Source organism: Equus quagga, chromosome 2 (assembly GCF_021613505.1).
Source record: "Equus quagga isolate Etosha38 chromosome 2, UCLA_HA_Equagga_1.0, whole genome shotgun sequence".
Taxonomy (NCBI): Eukaryota; Metazoa; Chordata; class Mammalia; order Perissodactyla; family Equidae; genus Equus; species Equus quagga.
In genome coordinates, this window is record NC_060268.1 from 56,578,410 (window position 1) to 56,597,885 (window position 19,476).

At 44.0% G+C, this 19,476-nt stretch overlaps 1 protein-coding gene across 10 annotated transcripts in view; it reads left to right on the plus strand.

The window, feature by feature from the left end:
• The window catches only part of TLN2 (talin 2), a 413,192-nt gene that overhangs the window by 214,255 nt on the left and 179,461 nt on the right, over positions 1-19,476 (plus strand). For 9 of the 10 annotated variants that reach the window (XM_046652946.1, XM_046652956.1, XM_046652955.1 and 6 more), the window contains 6 exons: positions 7,889-8,058; positions 9,788-9,885; positions 11,103-11,232; positions 12,534-12,686; positions 14,424-14,566; positions 16,231-16,358. In XM_046652946.1, coding sequence (XP_046508902.1) covers positions 7,923-8,058; positions 9,788-9,885; positions 11,103-11,232; positions 12,534-12,686; positions 14,424-14,566; positions 16,231-16,358 — 788 coding nt within the window. In that variant the 5' untranslated portion in view covers positions 7,889-7,922. Of the gene's footprint in view, positions 1-4,825; positions 4,845-7,888; positions 8,059-9,787; positions 9,886-11,102; positions 11,233-12,533; positions 12,687-14,423; positions 14,567-16,230; positions 16,359-19,476 lie in introns of those variants that run through there. The other variant, XM_046652954.1, reaches the window with a different exon arrangement.

Sequence of the window (19,476 nt, forward strand, 5' to 3'; positions counted from 1 at the left end):
GATTACCCATACATTTCAAAATGTCCTGTGCATTAAAAATCAGCTCAAAGCAAAAGTATAATGCTATGAAAACACAGGTGTCTGCTCCCCTTCCTTCTGGCAGATCACCTTCCTGCCCTTCCTGCTCACTGCTCTTTCTCAGCAGTGCCAGAGTTCTGGGTTGGTCTGCAATGCGCTGCTCCTCCTCCGTCACAATTTCCTGGTAATTAGTGATCATCTTTAATAAAGGGTAGCTTTCAGCTAATTTGTCTGGAAGTGTCTGAAATTTAGCATTCTAAGACAGTGATAGGTGATAAATGCAGATAGCCACTTTTACAGTGAGATTTAACTGGGAACATATCTTTATGATCAACAATATACTTGATGAAATTTCAGGTGCCTGTGCCAGTATCCAACTGGAGATGGGAGGGTAAGTTGGGGGGGTCCTGATAAGGCTCTAATCGTACCTCGTGTGTAGCCGTCTCTGTTTGTTGTGACAATGTGGGACGGTCTGATTGCAGTTTTCTAGCAGTGTGACCTTGGGAAGGTCTCTTGATCTCAAATTTTAGTTTCTTCATCTGAAAATGGAAAACAGTATCAAAGATCTTTCCCCATCATTCTGTATTCTCATGTTGTGGGTACTCTCTTTGGCTCTCTTGGTGGGGATAAAAATGCTGGCTTGCCCCTCCATCCATGCGTTCGTTAAATAAATACTCATTGAGCTCTTCTCTGTGGCAGGTACTTTATAGTGAGCAATACACATGGTCCCTGCCCTCAGGGAGCTTCCAAGTACTCCTGAGTGATGTGGCCTTAGTTCTTTTTTGCATTTCTCATTTGCCAAGTTGGAGAATTTCATCTTGTAAGCCATGAGGGTAAGCTGCTGTGGTCTGTGGAGCAGGCTGTTAATGGGTAGAAATAGTAGTGTCTGCTGGGCGTTTGCCCTCTGTTCATCCTTCAGTCATGATGTTAGTGTGGATAATTCCTAATGACTAATTTAGAAAAAAAAATCTGTGTAAATCTTTCCATGGAGTACATATTAATTCCATAAACATTTATTAAGCATCTACTGTGTGGTGGACACTGTGCTAGAGCCTCGAGACTCAGAGGTGGCTATAATGAGACAGTCCTGCCTCTTAGAGGACAGTAGCACCTCTCATGGCAAATGTATTCCTGATACTGTTGTGTAGATATCTTACTGCCGAGCGCTGGTGTATTGGGGATAGGCAAGAATACATAGTGGTAGCCCTATGGGGTAAGGGGCTTATATGGCGATTGCAAAGCAGCCCTGGGTGCCAGTTTACCACCTGACCTTTTAATGATGATGATTTCTAGTTGAAGTATTCAAAGTCAAACAATATCCCTGGCTTCCTATATCTCCCTGAAGGAGACTTAAAGATTCTTATGTGAATGTTTTTTCTGGTTTTCTCGTCTCCCCACTCTGGTTGCAGAACAGAAGCATGATCATCCTGGTCTCTTTCTAAGTGGGCTGTTAGCCATATGGAAAAATCACATCAGCTGTGTTCACTTACTGTTTCCCTGAGCTGCTTATTAGCTGGAGTTCTCACAAGTTGTGGATGTGGGTACTAGGGGAGCCTCTCCACTCGGCCTCTGACCTCTGGGTTTTCACTGGTTGGGAAGAGATGTGAGGGGCCCAGGGGGGAGAAAAGATTATTAAGGGAGGCCTGTGGCTCCCTGTTAAAGCTAGACTACAGATGAGACCAAAATGGGAAATTCTACCTTCTTTCCTCCTAGCTCCTCCTTGAATTAAAGACGCCTGGCTCCCAGTGAATGGTTGATGTGACTGACCTTCCTGAATGGTGACAGATAGGCACCTGTGTGTGCCTGGTGGGCTCAGTATATGAAGTCTGAATATTCAAGGTGAGCCCCAAGGTACCTGAGCGAGGACAGCCCAAGAAGGCAAGACAGAGGCCAAGACCCTGGCTTTTGCTTTTGAGGCACCCCTGAGTAGCCATGACCCAGTCGTGATGGGTTCTTGCTTGTCAGATGAGCTACTCCCCTTCCTCCCTTGCAGAGGAGCAGATGAAGGATGCGGAGAAAGGGAAGCTCTTTTCCGCACGTTTCTTTGAGAGAGCAGAATTGTTCACAGGAGATTGAGATGTAAACACAGATGAATGATAGCTTTTATATAGGCCCACATTTTATGCTGTCATTCAGTTATGTGATACATGCTGTTATCAAACAGGGCTGTATTTTGCCTGCTGAGAGAGGAACAGATGTAAAGAAGGGGGTGGGTACAGCCATAGTAATTGAGTGCAGCAGTCTTCCAGCAGGTCAGAATGGAGTCAGTGGCTGGAGGGAAAGGACAGGGATGGCGGGCAGCTCTTACTCTCTTGAAGATCTAGGGTCCCACTGAGGTGTGGTGGCCTGGGCCTGTGGTCCTGCCAGCTGAGTGGCACATCTCTGCTCTGTAGGGGAATATGCAGAGCCAACAGCGTCTCCCATAGGTTGCCCCAGGGCAGAGTTCATTGGCAAGTCCTAGGGGCCTATTGTGATGCCAGCCCTGCCCCATAGGGGTTGAGGGAATCTGCCTTACATGTGAGAGAACAGCCTAGTGTTAGGAGTTACCTACTCTGAAACGTACTCAGCTGCACGGCTCGTCCTTAGGTAGTTCTGCGTCTAGAAAAAACATGTATGACTTGAATAAGGAAGAACACAGGAACTGTATAGTGAATATGGTTACTAGAAGGACAGCTCCATCTGTGCAGGAATCTTGTCTGTCTTTGCTCCCTAATGCCTGTAATAGTGTCTAGTATAAAATAGATGCAAAATAAACAATAAAATGAATTTTGCAGCTCAGGTGGTGGCTGAATACCGTATACTGCTCCAGTGTTTATCTAATAATAACAAACCCTGACCTGGCACTTCCTATGTGCCTTTGACATGTATTAACTTAATTAATTCTCTAGCAACCTTATCGATAGATCTATTATTGTCTCCCATTTTATAGAGGAGGAGCCGGAGGCAGAACGCAGTTAAGTAACCAGCTCAGGGTGGCAGCTGGTAAGGCAGGAGTAGCGTTGGAGCACCGTGTGGGCCTCACTTATCAGGGCAGAGATCCAAGGGGTGGTTGCTCATCTTGACCAATGGTGGGCATTTCTTTCAGAGAGGAGGAGGCCTTGGCTAAGCTGGGCTTGTTTGTCCCAGGGTGGACTGGGGTGAGCCTGGGCAGTCAGCACTGTTGCCATCATACTGGACTGTTTACAGCTCCCTGGGACTGAAAAGTGTTGACTTTAAAAGGAGAATGTCTGGGTTTCACCACTGCTTCCATTGGCTCATCTTCCACAATGGATGGCACAGAAGGGTTTGTGTTGGTCCAGACGACCTTCACACATGCAATCAAGGCAAAAATGGTCAGAATGAGAAGAGATGATGAAAAGGAAAGTAGTGCATATTTTATGAATTTATACCCTGTCTTTTAGCGAAAACAAAACAAACCAAAAAAAGGACTTTGGGTCCAACAAGATAGCATACATTCAAATTGAGGTAGAAGAAGAAAAAGAATAACAAGGGTAGGATCATAAAATAGAGACAGATTAGACTGTGACAACAGTGCAAGAAACAGTACACACATTGACCTCTGAGCGTTCTCGCAGCCAAACCAGAAAAGGAAACCTGGTCAACTCTCCTAGCCTCCCAGCCTGGAGAGGCAGGAGTAAGCAGAGAGATGAGGATACAGAAAAGTGGGCCTAGGGTCAGTTACAGGTTGTGCCAATGCTGTGCTGCCCTGAAAATATCACAGTGGAGAGGGCGCGTCAAGCTTGACCACAGCATTGAGCTCACGCTGTCGGAGCTGCCTGATTTTCTCGGGGCTTCAGAGGATATGGAATGAGACTTCTCACAGGTGTTGAAGACACGCACTCATCTCTAGTGGCTCTTTCTAGGTTGCCATATGCTTTAATCCTACTTTCTTTTTGCCGTAAGTCAGGACACAATTCAAGCAAGTGTCCATTTTGCAAGTATCTCATTCCTTTGTGAGTGGTGCTAGAGACAGCTCAGCCCGTTCCCTGTGGAATGATGACTAAGTCACCATGCACTTTGATTTCAGACCTCACTGAGGTTTTCCTATGTGGGTGATCCTCTTGCATGATAATAATAAAAATATCTTTATATGTAATTTTATAGTTTATAAGGCATTTTTATGTACATAATTTGCATTTTTTAAACATTCCCATGAAGGAAGTTGTTTGGTCTTGTTTCATGCTTCATGCTTGGGAACACTGAGTCATCATTGAACCAGGAGCCAAGAGTAGGACGAAGAACTTGGAGCCCTTTAGTCTTCGGCCACTGTGCAGTACTCTTTCAGAGTCACTGATTGGGGTGTTTGGGTTTTTCGTCTGTGTTCCCACAGAGTGATATTGATGCTTTTTGCAGTCATTGTTTTGAGGTGGTAGGCAAGTTGAGAACATGAACCTCGTAGTGAATCTCTGGTGTCCCTTGCTCTGTTGAACATCTACCCTGAACTAAGAATAGTGGCCTCCATTGTGTGGCCTCCCTTGTGAGATGTTAGGATAAGGAGACAAGGGGATCTTGTGGGAATAGTGGACCAAGCATCAAGTGTCTGGTAGGAAGCTCCTTTCATGGGAGATCTTGATCTCGGAAGAGCAGAAAGAGGGGAAGTAATGGCCCAAAGGTCCAAGGCATCCACAGGCCTGGGACTGAACCTGGACCACCGATTGCTAGTCTGGTGTCCTCACCTTGAATCAAGACTTACCCACTCCTCTCCTCTCACACAGACCCAGGCAGCAGCGTGGGCTGAGCCCAGAAGGGAGATCGTGTGCAGCGAGGCACTTGCCTCCAGGAGGGGCACTTAGCTGTCCTGGGACTACCACTAGGGCCATGATAAGGTAGAAACCATGTCTATGTAGGCATGTTTATGTAGATGAGGAGTTTGCAGCAACCAAGTGATGCATACTTATGGATAAAAAGCCTTAAAAGCATAAATCAGAGCTACCTCCACCCTTTCCAGCAGGCCTCCTCAGGAGAGGAGTCTGTTCCTGCTGTGCCAGCCCCTCTCCTCATCTCTCTCCTGAATCGTTCCTCTGGCCTCACCCCTCCACAAACCTCATCTTATCTCAGCTGCCAGAGACCTCCTAGTTGCCAGATCCAGTTATATCTCAGTCCTCATCTTCCCCGAACTGAGATCAGCATTTGGCGCTGTTCATCTTTCCCTCCAGCTTGATTCACCTTCTCTCTCCATTCTCCTCCCTCATCTACCACTAGGCCTTCTTGCAGGTTTCACTTTCCTCATTTTAGAATGTTGTTCCAGGCCTCAGTCCTTAGATGTGTCTCTCTTGCTTCCTCCCTAGATGATCTTCCTAGTCCTAAGGACCTAAATGTGATGACACCTCCCCCCTCCCACCCCCACATCTCCAACTTTGTGTTTGATCTGCTCCACCTCCCCACTGAATACATCCCAAAGAAACCCATTAGAGACTTTTCACCTCAAACCCGTGCCTCCAGCAGCTTCCCCAACCGCAGTCAATGGCTTCTTCATTTTCCCAGTTGTTTTGGATAGAGATTTTTCTTCACTGCAGTAGTTTTCCTGCTTCCCTCCTTCTCTCCTTCTCCTCTGCTTCCCAAGACTCTGGCCTTCTCTCCTCTGTTGCTCATTGATTCTGCACTCCAGGCTCTGTCCTGCAGGCTCCCTTTTTCCTCGCTCCTGTGTGTCTTCACTTCCTTCTGAGCTCCCATGTTTACTGTCCTGCTGTCACATTCTGCTCTGGGCCCCATGTCATAGCTCTGTCTTTCCCTTTGATTGAATCTCTGTCACTTGGCTTCAGGGACCCTTCATTTATTCTTCAGAAAGCCCAGTTATTAACCTGGGAAGGGCAGCTTTCTTTCATGCTGGGATGCTTACACCACTTCCTACTCCCAGGGAATGGCAGAGCTTAACCATCTCATCCTCTCTGGTTCATCCCATGAACGGTGTCCGTGACAACATCGAGCTCTGTGGCCTTCCCCACTGACTGTCACCACCAGCCATACTGATGTTTCCCTGGTTCAGGAAACCCCACAGTTGTCACCAGTCCCGGGGCACAGACTAAGCCATGGAGTGATCTATATCACAGCAAATTTGTCATTTTATCCCTAGAATTTTCCCCCAAATTGGGAAGTTGGTTGATTAAACATGCCTGTGAAAAAGAGTTGGGTGGAGCCTTTTATGCATAGCTTTAAGTATCGTAGATGGAAAATCATCGGATATTTTGAACTCTGCTGCTGTGTCAGCAATCCAGCCACTGCCCAGGGTGTAGTAAATTAATTCTGTTTAGGGCAGATTCCCAGTGAACACTGCTGTTGTTGAGAAGTGTATCTTGACGTTTCTCAAATGACGAATATTTTCACAGACATAATTCATTCAGAATGTAAGCAAGGTCAGAATGATTTTACAGTTGGACAATCTTCATAAGAGTGTGTGTACACCCTGCCCATGGACACCAGAGCATCTCTTTAAAAATGTCCTCTGTATCCAAGTGACCTAGTCACCTGTTGTCAGGAAGCCAGCAGCCAGTCAAACGTGCTAAGAAGCAACGCCCTGGAGGCACCCACTCCTGTTTCTGGGCCTGGCCATCCTGGTGGCCTCTCTGCCTTTTGGCCACCTCATTACTTCTCAGCACATGCATTCTTAAGTGGGAAAGAAGCTTGAAGGGAGCTGGGGTCCAGGTTTATCACCTGTAGATTCTCTAATAAATGACAAGAAAGGAGTGTGAGCTTGAAATTCTCATGGATTTATGCTATCCGTGCAGCTCTAAGATTCTAATAGCTACTAACTGTAAAGTCCCTTACTGGCCAGGATGACAGTCAGCCAGGTATATCTGTGTTGGTTCCTCAGGTGCAGGAAAGATGCCTCCTTCTTGTGCCCAAGGCATGCATTGATAGAGGCTGGCTTGCGTTGGGGTGTAAGTTTCTGGCCATGGAATTGAGCAGATAGTCGAAATAAACCACAAGCCGCCAACTCAAAGGAAATGCACTAAATTGTAGGACTTAAATTTTAAAAAGAAATCATTTATGAAATAATTCAAACTTAGCCTAAACCTGTCTATTTTCTAAAGCCATCAAACTGGATGAGAAGCAAAATATCCCAGTAGTTTGTACGAATGAAATAACAATTGAATTGGCATTTTCTTCACTTGGAGACTCCTGAACAGGGTGAAGCTGTCTGGCGCAATGAGGGTGTTTAAACTCGGCCGCTCTGGCCTCATTAGTGATGGCCGTGCATTGGCCTGGCATTGATGTCCCCTCAGGATTCAGTTCTTCTGTGAATTGTGCAGGGCTGACATCATTGTAGCTACTTTATTTGTGGGGAAATTTGAGGCAGAGTGGCCACAGTGCCATGCTTGAATGTCCAGTCTCCTGGTGATGGGGCTGGGCCTGGAAGCCCAGTCTGGTAAGTGATGCGGTGGAACTTTTTTGCATGAGGAGCACCTGAGAGGGTATTGGTGATTCTTCCTTGTCCCCGGGAGCTGGTGGGAAGGAAGCCTGGGCACTGAGGATGCTGACAGTGGCACCTTGAGGAGACAGCTTTGGGTGCTCAAGGCTCTCGGCCTCTCACCTGAGGACATTAACCTGGGAAATTCCACTCCCAAGGACCTCATTTAGGCAACCCCAAGTAGGGAGCAGCCTTGAGAAGGAGGCTTGGTGAGCTTCTGTGGTTCCTTCTTCCCAAGGACTGCACTCGCTGCACTGTGGGAATGTTAACTCTGAGACTGCATGCTGCTGTCTTATTTTAAAATTTTTGAAATCTATTTTTTAATTTGTGTTTCTATCCAAAGCATTCTCTTTAATTGCTCTTATACTGTTTTGGATTTTTAAAGCTGACTGAGTCTAGCGTTTTTTCTCCAAGACGAATAATTATGATGAATATCAGGGTGTGTCTTTCTGTGTTTTCCAGACATTCTAAGTGAGAGTTCAGATCATCCAGGAAGATGGTGGCCCTGTCCTTAAAGATTTGTGTCCGCCACTGCAATGTGGTGAAAACCATGCAATTTGAACCATCTACGGCGGTGTATGATGCATGTCGAGTCATTCGGGAACGGGTACCTGAGGCACAGACTGGCCAAGGTAGGCTGTTGCTTATTTGCTGGCTTCTTGAAATGTGTTTGTATGTTCTTAGTAGCTACAGAAATGAGGCTCTGAGTCGTACACAAGCCCACTAGTGTGTATGTCTCAAATGAAATGTTTTCTTAGCCTGGACACTACTTGACTCCTGTGTGAGGCTTGGGATGACAATGACCACAGCTGCCATTGAGTCGTCATCATCATTATGCCCATCGTCATGACCCTTCCATACCTCAGCATTGCACTCTGCAGTTTACAAGTCACTTTTTGATATGTCATCTCACTTACCCCTAACGTGCAAATGAAGCTGCCCTAACAATTAATGCTTTTGTATATCTTGAGACCTGTTTCACATGAATGGAAGCTCTCCACTGCCAGCAGCCTGAAGAAGATAGGAACTGTCATCGGGACCCAGGGCAGGTCTTATATGTCAAGGACTCTAAGGAGCTTTATTAACTTTATCTCAAACCTTAAAAAAAAAAAATGGCATTTGAGATATATTTTGTTTAATGTTTGGTTTAATAATCTGAGTTTAAACAAAAGCCATTCATACAATTTTATTTTCCATTTCCCTTTGTCTTCTTGACATTTCCTTCCTTTATTTAGTGTTTGACTTGAGAAATGAGATTACTCCCAAATTAATAAATCTTTCATTTGAAGATGAAATAAAACATCTTAAAAATTAGAAGTATAAAAATCAAATATTCAAAGATAATTATAGGTGAGCATAGGTCTTCTTGAAAAAATCTGTTACTCATAAAATGACTAATTTTGGTCTCAAAGCATTATTATTCAAAACACTGTTATTTCTAGGTTACCCACAAATAAAAATAAAGTTTGCCCATATCCCCAATCTTTCTCCAAGATCTGGTTGTCTGATCATTTCTCTTGCCTTTACTTTTCCAGTTCTGTTTTCTCCAAGATTTTAAAAAATTTCTTTGGGTTGGTTTGCTATAATAGCTCCAGTGAAGATATAAACCTTTATAGATCTTGAAGTTGTTTTTCTAAGAAACAATAGGATCTCTGACCCTCATCTGGGTCTCTGAGGTTTCCTTGACTCACATTCAGGAAGAGAAAAGTCTTTAGACAGGAAATGATACTGCTTTCCTCCTGCCACCACCCTCTTGTACTTCCTGGGTCAGATTAAGAGATTTCTATGGAGAACGCAGAGTTTAATTTTCCAACTTTATTCGTAATTTGGTGGTATGAGGGGCAGAAGCTTCATCTCACAGGGAACTCCTCCTTACCTTTGATAATGCTGTATTGGGCTGATGGAGGGATAATTCCAAGTGTAAAGCCTCCATTGGCCCCTCTTTGCCTAAGTGGACTTGGGCTGAAGTGGTCACTTCCTTCGTTTCTCCCAGCTGTCTTATCATCCTTCCTGGGTTCTTGGCCTGATTCTGATAGCAAGTGATGGAGAGTAAAACCCAGTTCAGTTAGAAAGAAATTTAGACTGCTTTGTTCTTGGTGTTTCCCTAAATTTTAGACAAAACTACTGTCCACTGATTTTAAGAAACATGAACCTTGTTGGTGGCTGTTGCTTTTGCAGCTCAACTCTTACTCCTCCCCCTCTGCCCTCGTCCCAGTGGCTGCTCGTGTTGTCAAAACGAAACATTTCTCTGGTGAAGGAGAACACCCACATCCTTGCCAAGTCAGCAGACTCAGGACCTGGGAGTCAGTGATGGCTTCATCATCACTTCGTCTCTTATTTTTCCTTCTGTTTATCTTCCAGCTTCTGACTATGGGCTGTTTCTCTCGGATGAAGACCCCAGGAAAGGAATTTGGCTGGAAGCGGGCAGAACACTGGATTACTACATGTTGCGAAATGGGGTATGCTGTTGATCTCATTTTTGATTTTTCATCCCTTTGTCCCTGGGCCTTCCATAGCAGCCAACGGTTTTCTTCAAAAAAAAAAAAAAGAAGAAAGGAGAGACCCAATAATCTATTTTGATTCAAGGGCATCTGTTAATGGTTTTGATGTAATGCACTTTGTAAGGGCTGTCCAGGTAGTGATAGAAAATATCAGCAGTCCAAATTACTCCACAGAATAATTAAAGCAGTTTGAGGTTAGTATTTTAAGTGAGTTCTACAGGCTGTTGTTGATCTTGGTAGGTGTGAAGTAAGGTACAGCATCTTCCTGAAAGTATGTAGAAGTTTCCTGGTGAGTGGTGATAGAAAGTGAGGATAGATTGGAGGGAAAACCAAAATATAATCCTAAAGGTGATCAAAGATTGAATATTAATCAGTGTTTTGTGTTTGTAAAAGAAAGTTCATTTTAGACGTGAGTTCAATGACTATCAGTAATAGTAACAACAAAAATGGTTGTGTTATGGAAGTGGAGAGAGGTAACAAGTAAAAAGGTGATAAATGTTCTGTTCAACTTAACCTCTGAGATAATGGGTTTTGGTGTATGGAATGCACCTGTCAGAGTGGTCAGGACTCCATAAAGTGAGAGCAAAGTATGTGGTGTCAATTAATTTTTATCTCCATAATTCTATTTTTAAGAAGCATAGTAAAAGAAAGAAGTCTCTTATTTAAAAACAACTCCCGAACTTATTACCCCTGTTTGGTCTTGCCATTACTGTGAAAACCACTTCTATGTGATACACTACTACTGTGAAGGATTATGGGGGTATTATTTATTTCCTTCATAACCTAAAATTGCTTACAACTGTTTAAGAGATAATTGGAGAAGCACGCTACTGTCTTTTTAAAAGGCAAATAGGAACTTTCCTTTGCTGATTGTCCTTAGAGGTCATCATTCCCAGCCTTTGAGGAGGACATAGGCTCCTCTCACTTTTCAGAGGTTGCTTTTCAGTAATCGTGAGCTAGAAAGAGTACTTCTTTGGGTGTAATTTCACTATCAGGTTGTTAAGAAATCTGTAGGAAAGAATTGGCACTGGAGTTTCTGTATTAGTGGCAAAAATCTCATGGACTTTTAGGAGGAAATCAGAGTGTGCTAGGGACAATTCCTTTTTTAAAGAAGTGTCCAACTTTATTATCTCGTTTCCGGTGCAGTGTGAAAAGTTTGTATGGTTTTGCTCTAGGATATTTTGGAATACAAAAAGAAACAGAGACCTCAGAAAATCCGGATGCTGGATGGGTCCGTGAAAACAGTGATGGTGGATGACTCCAAGACAGTTGGGGAGCTCCTGGTTACTATTTGCAGCAGGATAGGTGAGCATTCACACGCCCGGGTTCTGGGTTTTGTTTTGCTTTAATGACACGCAATCTTGAATGTGTCCCAGCACACTGATTTCTGCCCGGTCCCAAGAGGGTATGATCACTCTCACAATTTGCAAACCCGCTAACTGGTATTATAAAGTTACAATACCTCTCACTAAGTCAAAATTGAGAGCTTTTATTTTCCTTTCAAAAACAAAAGAAATTTTGAATGATACAATTCAGTCTCCCACCCTTTGCTGGGATTCTGTATAAGCATCACTGACATCCAATATCTTCTTGAAGACACCCGGAGACAGTCTTATACGACTGATTGTTACACAGCCTTTCTTCTCATAGCTTCTATGAATCTCCTCAGAAGAAGTCTTTCTCCTTTCTACATGATGCCATTCGAATAGTGAAGAAAGTAGGGGCTGGCCTGGTGGCGCAGCGGTTAAGTTCGCACATTCTGCTTCTCGGCGGCCCGGGGTTCACCGGTTCGGATCTCGGGTGCGGACAAGGCACCGCTTGGCAAGCTATGCTGTGATAGGCGTTCCACGTATAAAGTAGAGGAAGATGGGCATGGATGTTAGTTCAGGGTCGATCTTCCTCAGCGAAAAGAGGAGGATTGGCAGCAGATGTTAGCTCAAGGCTAATCTTCCTCAAAAACAAAAACAAAAAGACAGTGAAGAAAGTAGCCTGGCCTGTCTTAATTTTCTCTTCATGCAAAAGAAGCTCAGTTCCCTCCACTTCTTGTTTGACGTTGTCTTGCCTTATTCTGCGTGATCTCTGCTTTGTACTTATTTCTTAAAAATTAGATGGGAGAATTGAACGTGACATTTTGTATATGACTTAACTAGCTGAAAATTTTTTTTTTTTAAAGATTGGCACCTGAGCTAACAACTGTTGCCAATCTTCTTTTTTTTTTTTCTCCTCCTTTTTCTCCCCAAATCCCTCCAGTGCATAGTTGCATATTTTAGTTGTGGGTCCTTCTAGTTGTGGCAAGTGGAATGCCGCCCCAGTGTGGCCTGACAGGTGGTGCCATGTCCACGCCCAGGATCCAAACCAGCGAAACCCTGGGCCACCAAAGCAGAGTGAGCGAACTTAACCATTCGGCCATGGGGCCGGCCCCTGAAAATTCTTTTTGGCTAGAGTGACTTGATGTGTGCTCCATGGATGGCCTCCTGACCCACACCTTTGTAAGGCCTCTGTCTGTCCTTTGCCACCAGGAACTCCTTGGAGTCTTATAGGCCCCAGGCTGAAAGGGGTGATAGGAATGTAATTACTGATAATTACAACCTAATTTATATTTTTAGGAATAACAAACTATGAAGAATACTCTTTAATCCAAGAAACTATCGAGGAAAAGAAAGAGGAAGGGACGGGTACGCTAAAAAAAGACAGGACACTGTTACGAGACGAAAGGAAAATGGAGAAGTTGAAAGCCAAGCTTCACACGGATGATGACTGTGAGTATCTGAGACGGAACTATGACACGGGCGCGTGCTTCTGCCGGGCCTCCCTCCCTCCCATCATCTGTGTGACCCAGGACAGGGTTTTTTGTCTTTTCTATTCATAGAAATATTTTGGTCTGTGTCGCTAAAAGATAAAATGACTATAATTCCATTTCACATCTAAAAAGGTAATCTCTTAATGTCAAATACACAAATCATGTTCACGTTTTCCCATTGTCTTCTAAAAAAATTGTTTGTTTGAGCTGGGGTCCAGACACGGTTGGATGATATGTTGCTTCACTCTTCTAGTCTCAAGGATTTCTCTCCATCTCTTTTATTTTTTCCTTGCAATTTTTAGAGGGAAGAAACCTGATTGTTACTTGCATAGAGCTTTCTACAGTCTAAATTTTTTGGTTTGTATACCTGTGGTGTCATCTAATGTGTTCTTCTGTCCCTTTTGATTCCTGAGATCTGGAGACTTCATCAGACTCGTGTGTGTGTGTGTGTGTATTTTTTTAAAAATAAAGTCTCCTTGTGTGGTGGTGTGTACTTCCATTAGGAAGTTGTATGCCATTGTCTCCTTTTCTGTGATGTTAACAGCCATTGAGGACCACTGCCTAGATCCATTATTTCCTTAGGAATTACAAAATGGTAACATAATTCTATTGTAGAAAAGTCCTTTTCTATGGCCACACAGTTAATATTAGGAAAAGCCAGTACTTACACTCCATGTGTCCCCAGAGCCTGTGCTGTGTGCACCTGGATGCCTAACCTGCCCTTGCCTCCTCCACCGAGAGGATCTTACTTCCCGTACAGTTCACTGAGACGTCCTCAGCCCCTTTCTTTCTTTCATTGCACTTGCTGCTACATTGGAAAGATGTCATCATTGTCATTACATCTATCCATCTTCAATGGAGCCTTCATTTCCTCTGATCTTTTCTCCATTCTTTTTTTTCTGCCTCATTTGATTTCCAGTTGCATATTTCTTTCCGAGTGAGATTTCAGTAGACAAATCACAAGGATTTTTATAACGTGCTTGATACTCTCCCAGGTGCTATGGGAGATGAGGTCAGTCTGACACATTCCCTGTTGCTAAAGTTGCTTATAGTTTAATGAGGCTTGTCATAAATGCTTATTCACAACGTGTGTTGATCCCAGGAAGGAGTGTAGGAAGGAGAGCTGTGGACCTAGATTTCAGGCGTGCATTCTCAGAACGAGTGAGGTTCAAGCTGGCTCATGGGCAGAGTTCTACCATCCCCCACCCCTGGAATCCCATCCTCCCCTCCCCCAATTACTTTCATTTTTCTCCTCTTTTCTACTGAGAGTCAGAGTTTATAAATTATTATGCTCAGAGTTTATAAATTATTTCACCTGATGAGACTGAAGTATCCACACTTGACTTAAAGGAAAACGCCGACTTGGTTGTCTTGGTATAAAGCAATGATTTCCTTATTTCCTTTTCCTCCTAGAGGGAAGGGGGGCATATTATAAAGTCATTGCGGGGCTTTAACTAACTTTAGGAATGGCTGGGGGTTTTCTTGCTCATTTGCTTTTTGGTATGTTATATGGTACGTGACGGTACATCTGAAGTTATTTTGCAAAGTTAAAAACTTCAGTTTACTACAAGAAGTGATTATAACCAAACATCAGCATTATAGAAATCCCCATCTGTATCACACTGCTGTTATGGCACGTTCCCTTTAAGTAAGAGGAAAAATAAGCAGTTCTTTCCTTTGTCTTGTTGTGTTGCAGTAAATTGGCTGGATCACAGCCGGACATTCAGAGAACAGGGAGTGGATGAAAATGAAACGTTGCTGCTGAGACGGAAGTTCTTTTACTCTGATCAGAATGTGGACTCGAGAGACCCTGTGCAGCTCAACTTGCTCTATGTTCAGGTATGTGTTTCCTTCTCAGACGCTGAGGCTGGGGAGATTTCAGGGAGCTCCTGGCTGTGGCTGGTGGTGAGCAGGTCTTGGCAGTTTCCAATGGGCGCTGCTCATGGGTTCCTCTCACGTGTTTGCTTGTGGTGCAGGTTGATGTTCAACATGAGCTGCTGGCCATCCAGAGGAGGGCCTTTCTTGGGCCTCCAGGTGGGACCCTGGTGCCTGGCACTGTCTCTCTGCCTGGCCTTGAGGGACTCAACTGGCTCACCACGTCAAATGCACTAAAGCTTTCTTAGCTGGCATCTTAGAACTAAAGCAAATACTGGTCAGAAAATCAGTACTTCTTACTAACTGAAAGACATTCTCTCGATAACCTATTACGTCTTTACCATTAACTAATTGTTTAAACTCGGACAAGTCGTTTACTGAGTTGCAGTTTCCCAGTAGATAAGATGTGGGCTTTGCACTAGATAGTCCCCAAGGTGTTTTTTGGCTCAAGGAGAATGTCCATCTTCCTCCCTGTCTCACTTCTTTCATTCTTTCTTTCCCCTGCTTCCATTTATCTACATATCTGCTCATAGAAATAATATCGGGGTTAGCAAAATGCAACCACTGTGTCATCGTGTTTGTAAATAAAGTTTTATTGGAACACAGTTCATTCATTTACATATTACACATTGTGAAATCCCCTTATGTATCACATCCTTGTTTACATACTGTCTGTGGCTGTTCTCGTGTTCTATGGCAGAGTTCAGTAGTTGTGACAGAGACCATGTGGCCTACGAGGTCTAATATGTTTACTCTCTGACCTTTTATAGGAAAAGTTTGCTGACCTCCCAGTTAGTGGATGGAAGAATGGCATAGAAGGAGGGCCGGGAGGAAAGAGGCTGGAAGGCCAGAAGGAAGGGAGATGTCAGGGCAGTAAGAAAATGCTTGTAGGTTTAAGGCTCAGAGCCATAGCTTAATGTGTCCATCTAAGCATGATCTGGGGATGATTTAACTGGAGAACGGAAAGACAGAAAAAGAATAAATTGCAACAGCAGTAATGAGTCACGTAGGAGAAGGACTTCAGGCACAATGAGTTCCTGATTCTAGAGTGTGCATTTGCTTGTGGGTTCTCCTAACTGTCTGCAGTATTGAGTTCTTAACGGTCTGTCTGTCGTCTCTGTCTCTGTCTCTGTCTCTGTCTCTTTCTCTTTCTCTTTCCCTCCCTCCCCATCCTGCCTCCCCCTTATATTACACTGGCCTTTATCTTGGGGTGGGGATTGGATTGATTCTTACCTCTAGATAATTTTTCGGTTAGCTTTATGATTTAGGATCATAAAAAGTCTATTGTATTTCTGTTTCCCTCTCTATGAATCTGGTCATTTCACAAGGATTTCCTTTTGCCTCTGTATTTTTCATGGTCACTTCTCCTTCTTAGGTTATACTCGAGCTTTATCCTGGACCCGTCTGATGCTTTTCATCTATAGGCAATTTGGGGTGAAGACCTGTTTCGCTTTTGCCTTAATCCTCGTGTGCTGTAATCATCCGCAGGGGCCTGAGTGCATCGCTGTGGCTGCTGGCGCATTTCCTTCCCTCCACAGAGGGTGCACCCGGGTGCAGGAACGCGTCAACGGGGAGAATGTGTCATTCCCCCAAGCTCCTGATGCTTTTTGCTTCCTCTTGTGTTTCAGGCTCGGGATGATATCCTGAATGGCTCCCACCCTGTCTCCTTCGAGAAAGCTTGTGAGTTTGGTGGATTTCAAGCCCAGATACAGTTTGGACCTCATGTGGAGCATAAACACAAACCTGGATTCTTAGAGTAAATGACCTTTTGTTTTTTTCTCTCTCTTTTCTCCTCTCTTCTTCTTTTCTTTTCACTATTTGTTTTTGAGCTGCTATGCAAAATACACACCCTAGTTTCACTCAGTTGTGAGATTGTTAGCTTTACTCAGTTGAGTATATGATCAAATTTTCGCACCTTGGGGAAAGCAAGAGGCCTGGGAATTCAGTGTCAGGATGACTGTGAAGCTTATCGGCTCCAAGTTCATGCAGTGTGAGATTTCCTCTAGAGCACAGAACCTGTAGCCGCGCTCGGAGCTATTGTCAAGCCTGTCCTGGGATATCTCTAGAATTGAGGAACTCACTTCCTCCATCTTCTGAAACCTCTGCCCATTAGAACATTTCTTCTTTATACCGGGCCAAATTTTGTCATCTTTAATTTCTTTTTGAGACTCCCATATTAGAACAACAAAGTATAAAACATTCTTTATTGCAATCTTATGAATTCTTTGTTGCTCTGAAAGTGTGATATACCCGTTAAATGCTTGCTCTACTCTTTTCACCCATCTGGTCTTTGGTTCTCTTTCATAAAATGATGGGGGCATTTTTTTTCTGACTCAACACTCAGAGATTCAAGAGAAAGCTAACCCTGCAGATTCATCACGGCCCCACAGAACAAGAGCCTTAGGATTGAGTTTCCTAGAAATGCCCAGCAGGACAAGCCCAGCCATACATAGGCTGCTGTTTGAGGTGATCTTCTCCTTGTTTTGATCTGGGCTTCTCCAAGGATTTTGTGTATTTCTTCCTCTGGTAACATTCCTTTCCTTTATCTGTCCCTCTTCGTCCTCTTAGGGAAGATGGAACATTTGACTGAGCCAGAAAAAAATCACTCCAGAGAGTTTTGACATGATCAATATCACATTGTCCTAGACTGTAACCAGTAGAGGCTTTGGAACTGCTGACCTGATGCAAATGCCAGCTAGGGGTGGGCAGGCATACATCAGCTTTTCTGTAGGGTACACCAACATGAGCTGTGTTGAGTAGGTCATCCACCGTATTGTGTTCAAGTGTATTGAGGGGAGAGGATAGTGTAAATGCTTACTTGGCCCTTGACCCCACTTTCACTTTTGTGGAAAGTGATTGGGACCAGCATATGCCCTAGAGTAAGAAGAAAATCCAACTTCTCTCCTGGTGGCAGAGAATGCCTTGCCAATATGCGGTTTGGTCTAAACTTAGTTGTTACAAAAATACTGTACTCCTGATGATGTGGGGTCGGTGAGCCGAAGAGTCGAAAGAAAGATTTCTTGGACTCTTAAGATCTGGAGGTAGTGCTCTTTTATTTAGAGAATAGTGTGGAATAGCATGGGGACAGCACCCATGGGCAGTCAGAGCTGCTGCGTGGGGACAGGACCCATGGGCAGTCAGAGCTGCTGCTGCTGCTGCAAACATGGGTTGAGAGTAGGGCTAAATTTAAGGCCTAGGTATGTGAATTATCTCTTTACAAGACAAAGGAAAGAATATGTAAAAAGTTGTTAAAATGGTGTCAGTGCAGGTTGGGTCTGGTTATTGGGTGGTCTTATAATTTTTAGATAAGAATAAAACCAGATTAAGTAAATGGCAGAAGCCACCACCTTAAATATTATCTTCAGCTAAAGACAAAGGAGGATGTTGCTGGTGGGGGGATACAGCTACATGAGGTTACCAGACAGTAAACAACTTAAGTCCTTGCCGTCCCCATTAAGAGTTTCTAGAGATAAGGTCATCCCCCCTTCCTCCTGGTACAGAGAGGGAGACACCCCCACAGATGGAGACTTCCTTCACAAATGCAAAAGTCTCTCATCAAAGGGCAAGCAAATTCCACTCCTCGGAGCCTCCTTCTCATCTGCAGTTTTTAACAGTAACCAGCCTAAAATAATCTTCATCACTGGGTTATTGAATTCCAAGGAGCCTTTCCAAAGTGATGCTTTGTCCTATACTATAACTTACAGTGACCTGGGGTCTGAGAGTGGCTCTGAGCAGGTCCTGTCTCACTTACTTTGCTCTATATTCTCCAATTGAGTCATACAGCCAGGTGTTCCTCAGGGCCCATTTCTACTCAGTTGGTCTGGCTTCCTTCCTGCAAGAGCCGTGGGAAGCTTGCCTTGCTCTCTGCTGTGTGACACCACAGATGCCTTGAGAGACCGTGGGCACAGGATGTTTTAGTAGTTTGACATTCCTGCATTCTAACCTCATAGCTGGTCCCTCAGATACATTTAATGTCAAAAACCTGTGGATTATGGGGCCAGCCAGTGGCACAGCAGTTAAGTTCCCATGTTCCGCTTCGGCGGCTCAGGGTTGGTCAGTTCAGATCCTGGGTGTGGACCTATGCACTGCTTGTCAAGCTATGCTGTGGCAGGCATCCCACATATAAAGTAGAGGAAGATGGGCATGGATGTTAGCTCAGGGCCAGTCTTCCTCAGCAAAAAGAGGTGGATTGGCAGCAGATGTTAGCTCAGGTCTAATCTTCCTCAAAAAAAACCCCAAAAACACCTTTGGATTATGGCCATGGAAATTGATAAACACCAAGAATTAATTTGGCCTTGGAGGATACAACATATTTTGTTTGTGTCTATTTCTTTGAGTGACTGATGAAGAACAGGAATAAATGGAGAGAAGATTTATGAACCCAAAATTTTTAAAACGTTTATGTATTTTTAGGCCTTCATAACCAGAAACCTATGTGGCCCTGACGAGAGGTGATCCAGATGTAGCCACTCATTGGGTGCCTAAAATGATGATGTTCCCCTGGTCATTTCATTGATTCTTTTTTTTTAGAGCTTTGGGACAGCTAGTTCTCAATGTCCTCTTTTGAAATGAGAAGGTAGTATATTTTATGCAATAGTTGTGGAAGAAGAGGGGCAGAGACAAGTAGCTTCTTCACAGTTACACAGAGTTTTTCTGCAAGTAGCTTCTGACATCTCACACTGGGCCATATTATTTACAAAGGGATTCCTACTTTCAGGGCAAAGTTGTCCCTTTCACTATTCTCCTAAAATGCAGCAAAATTAGGAAAATGCTTAAAAATGTGATCACAAGGTCCTTCGGTCTCTTTCCTGGGGTCACATTTCCTTGATTGTATGTTGAGTGTTCGGAGCCTGGGCTGTCCTCAGGGACTGGCT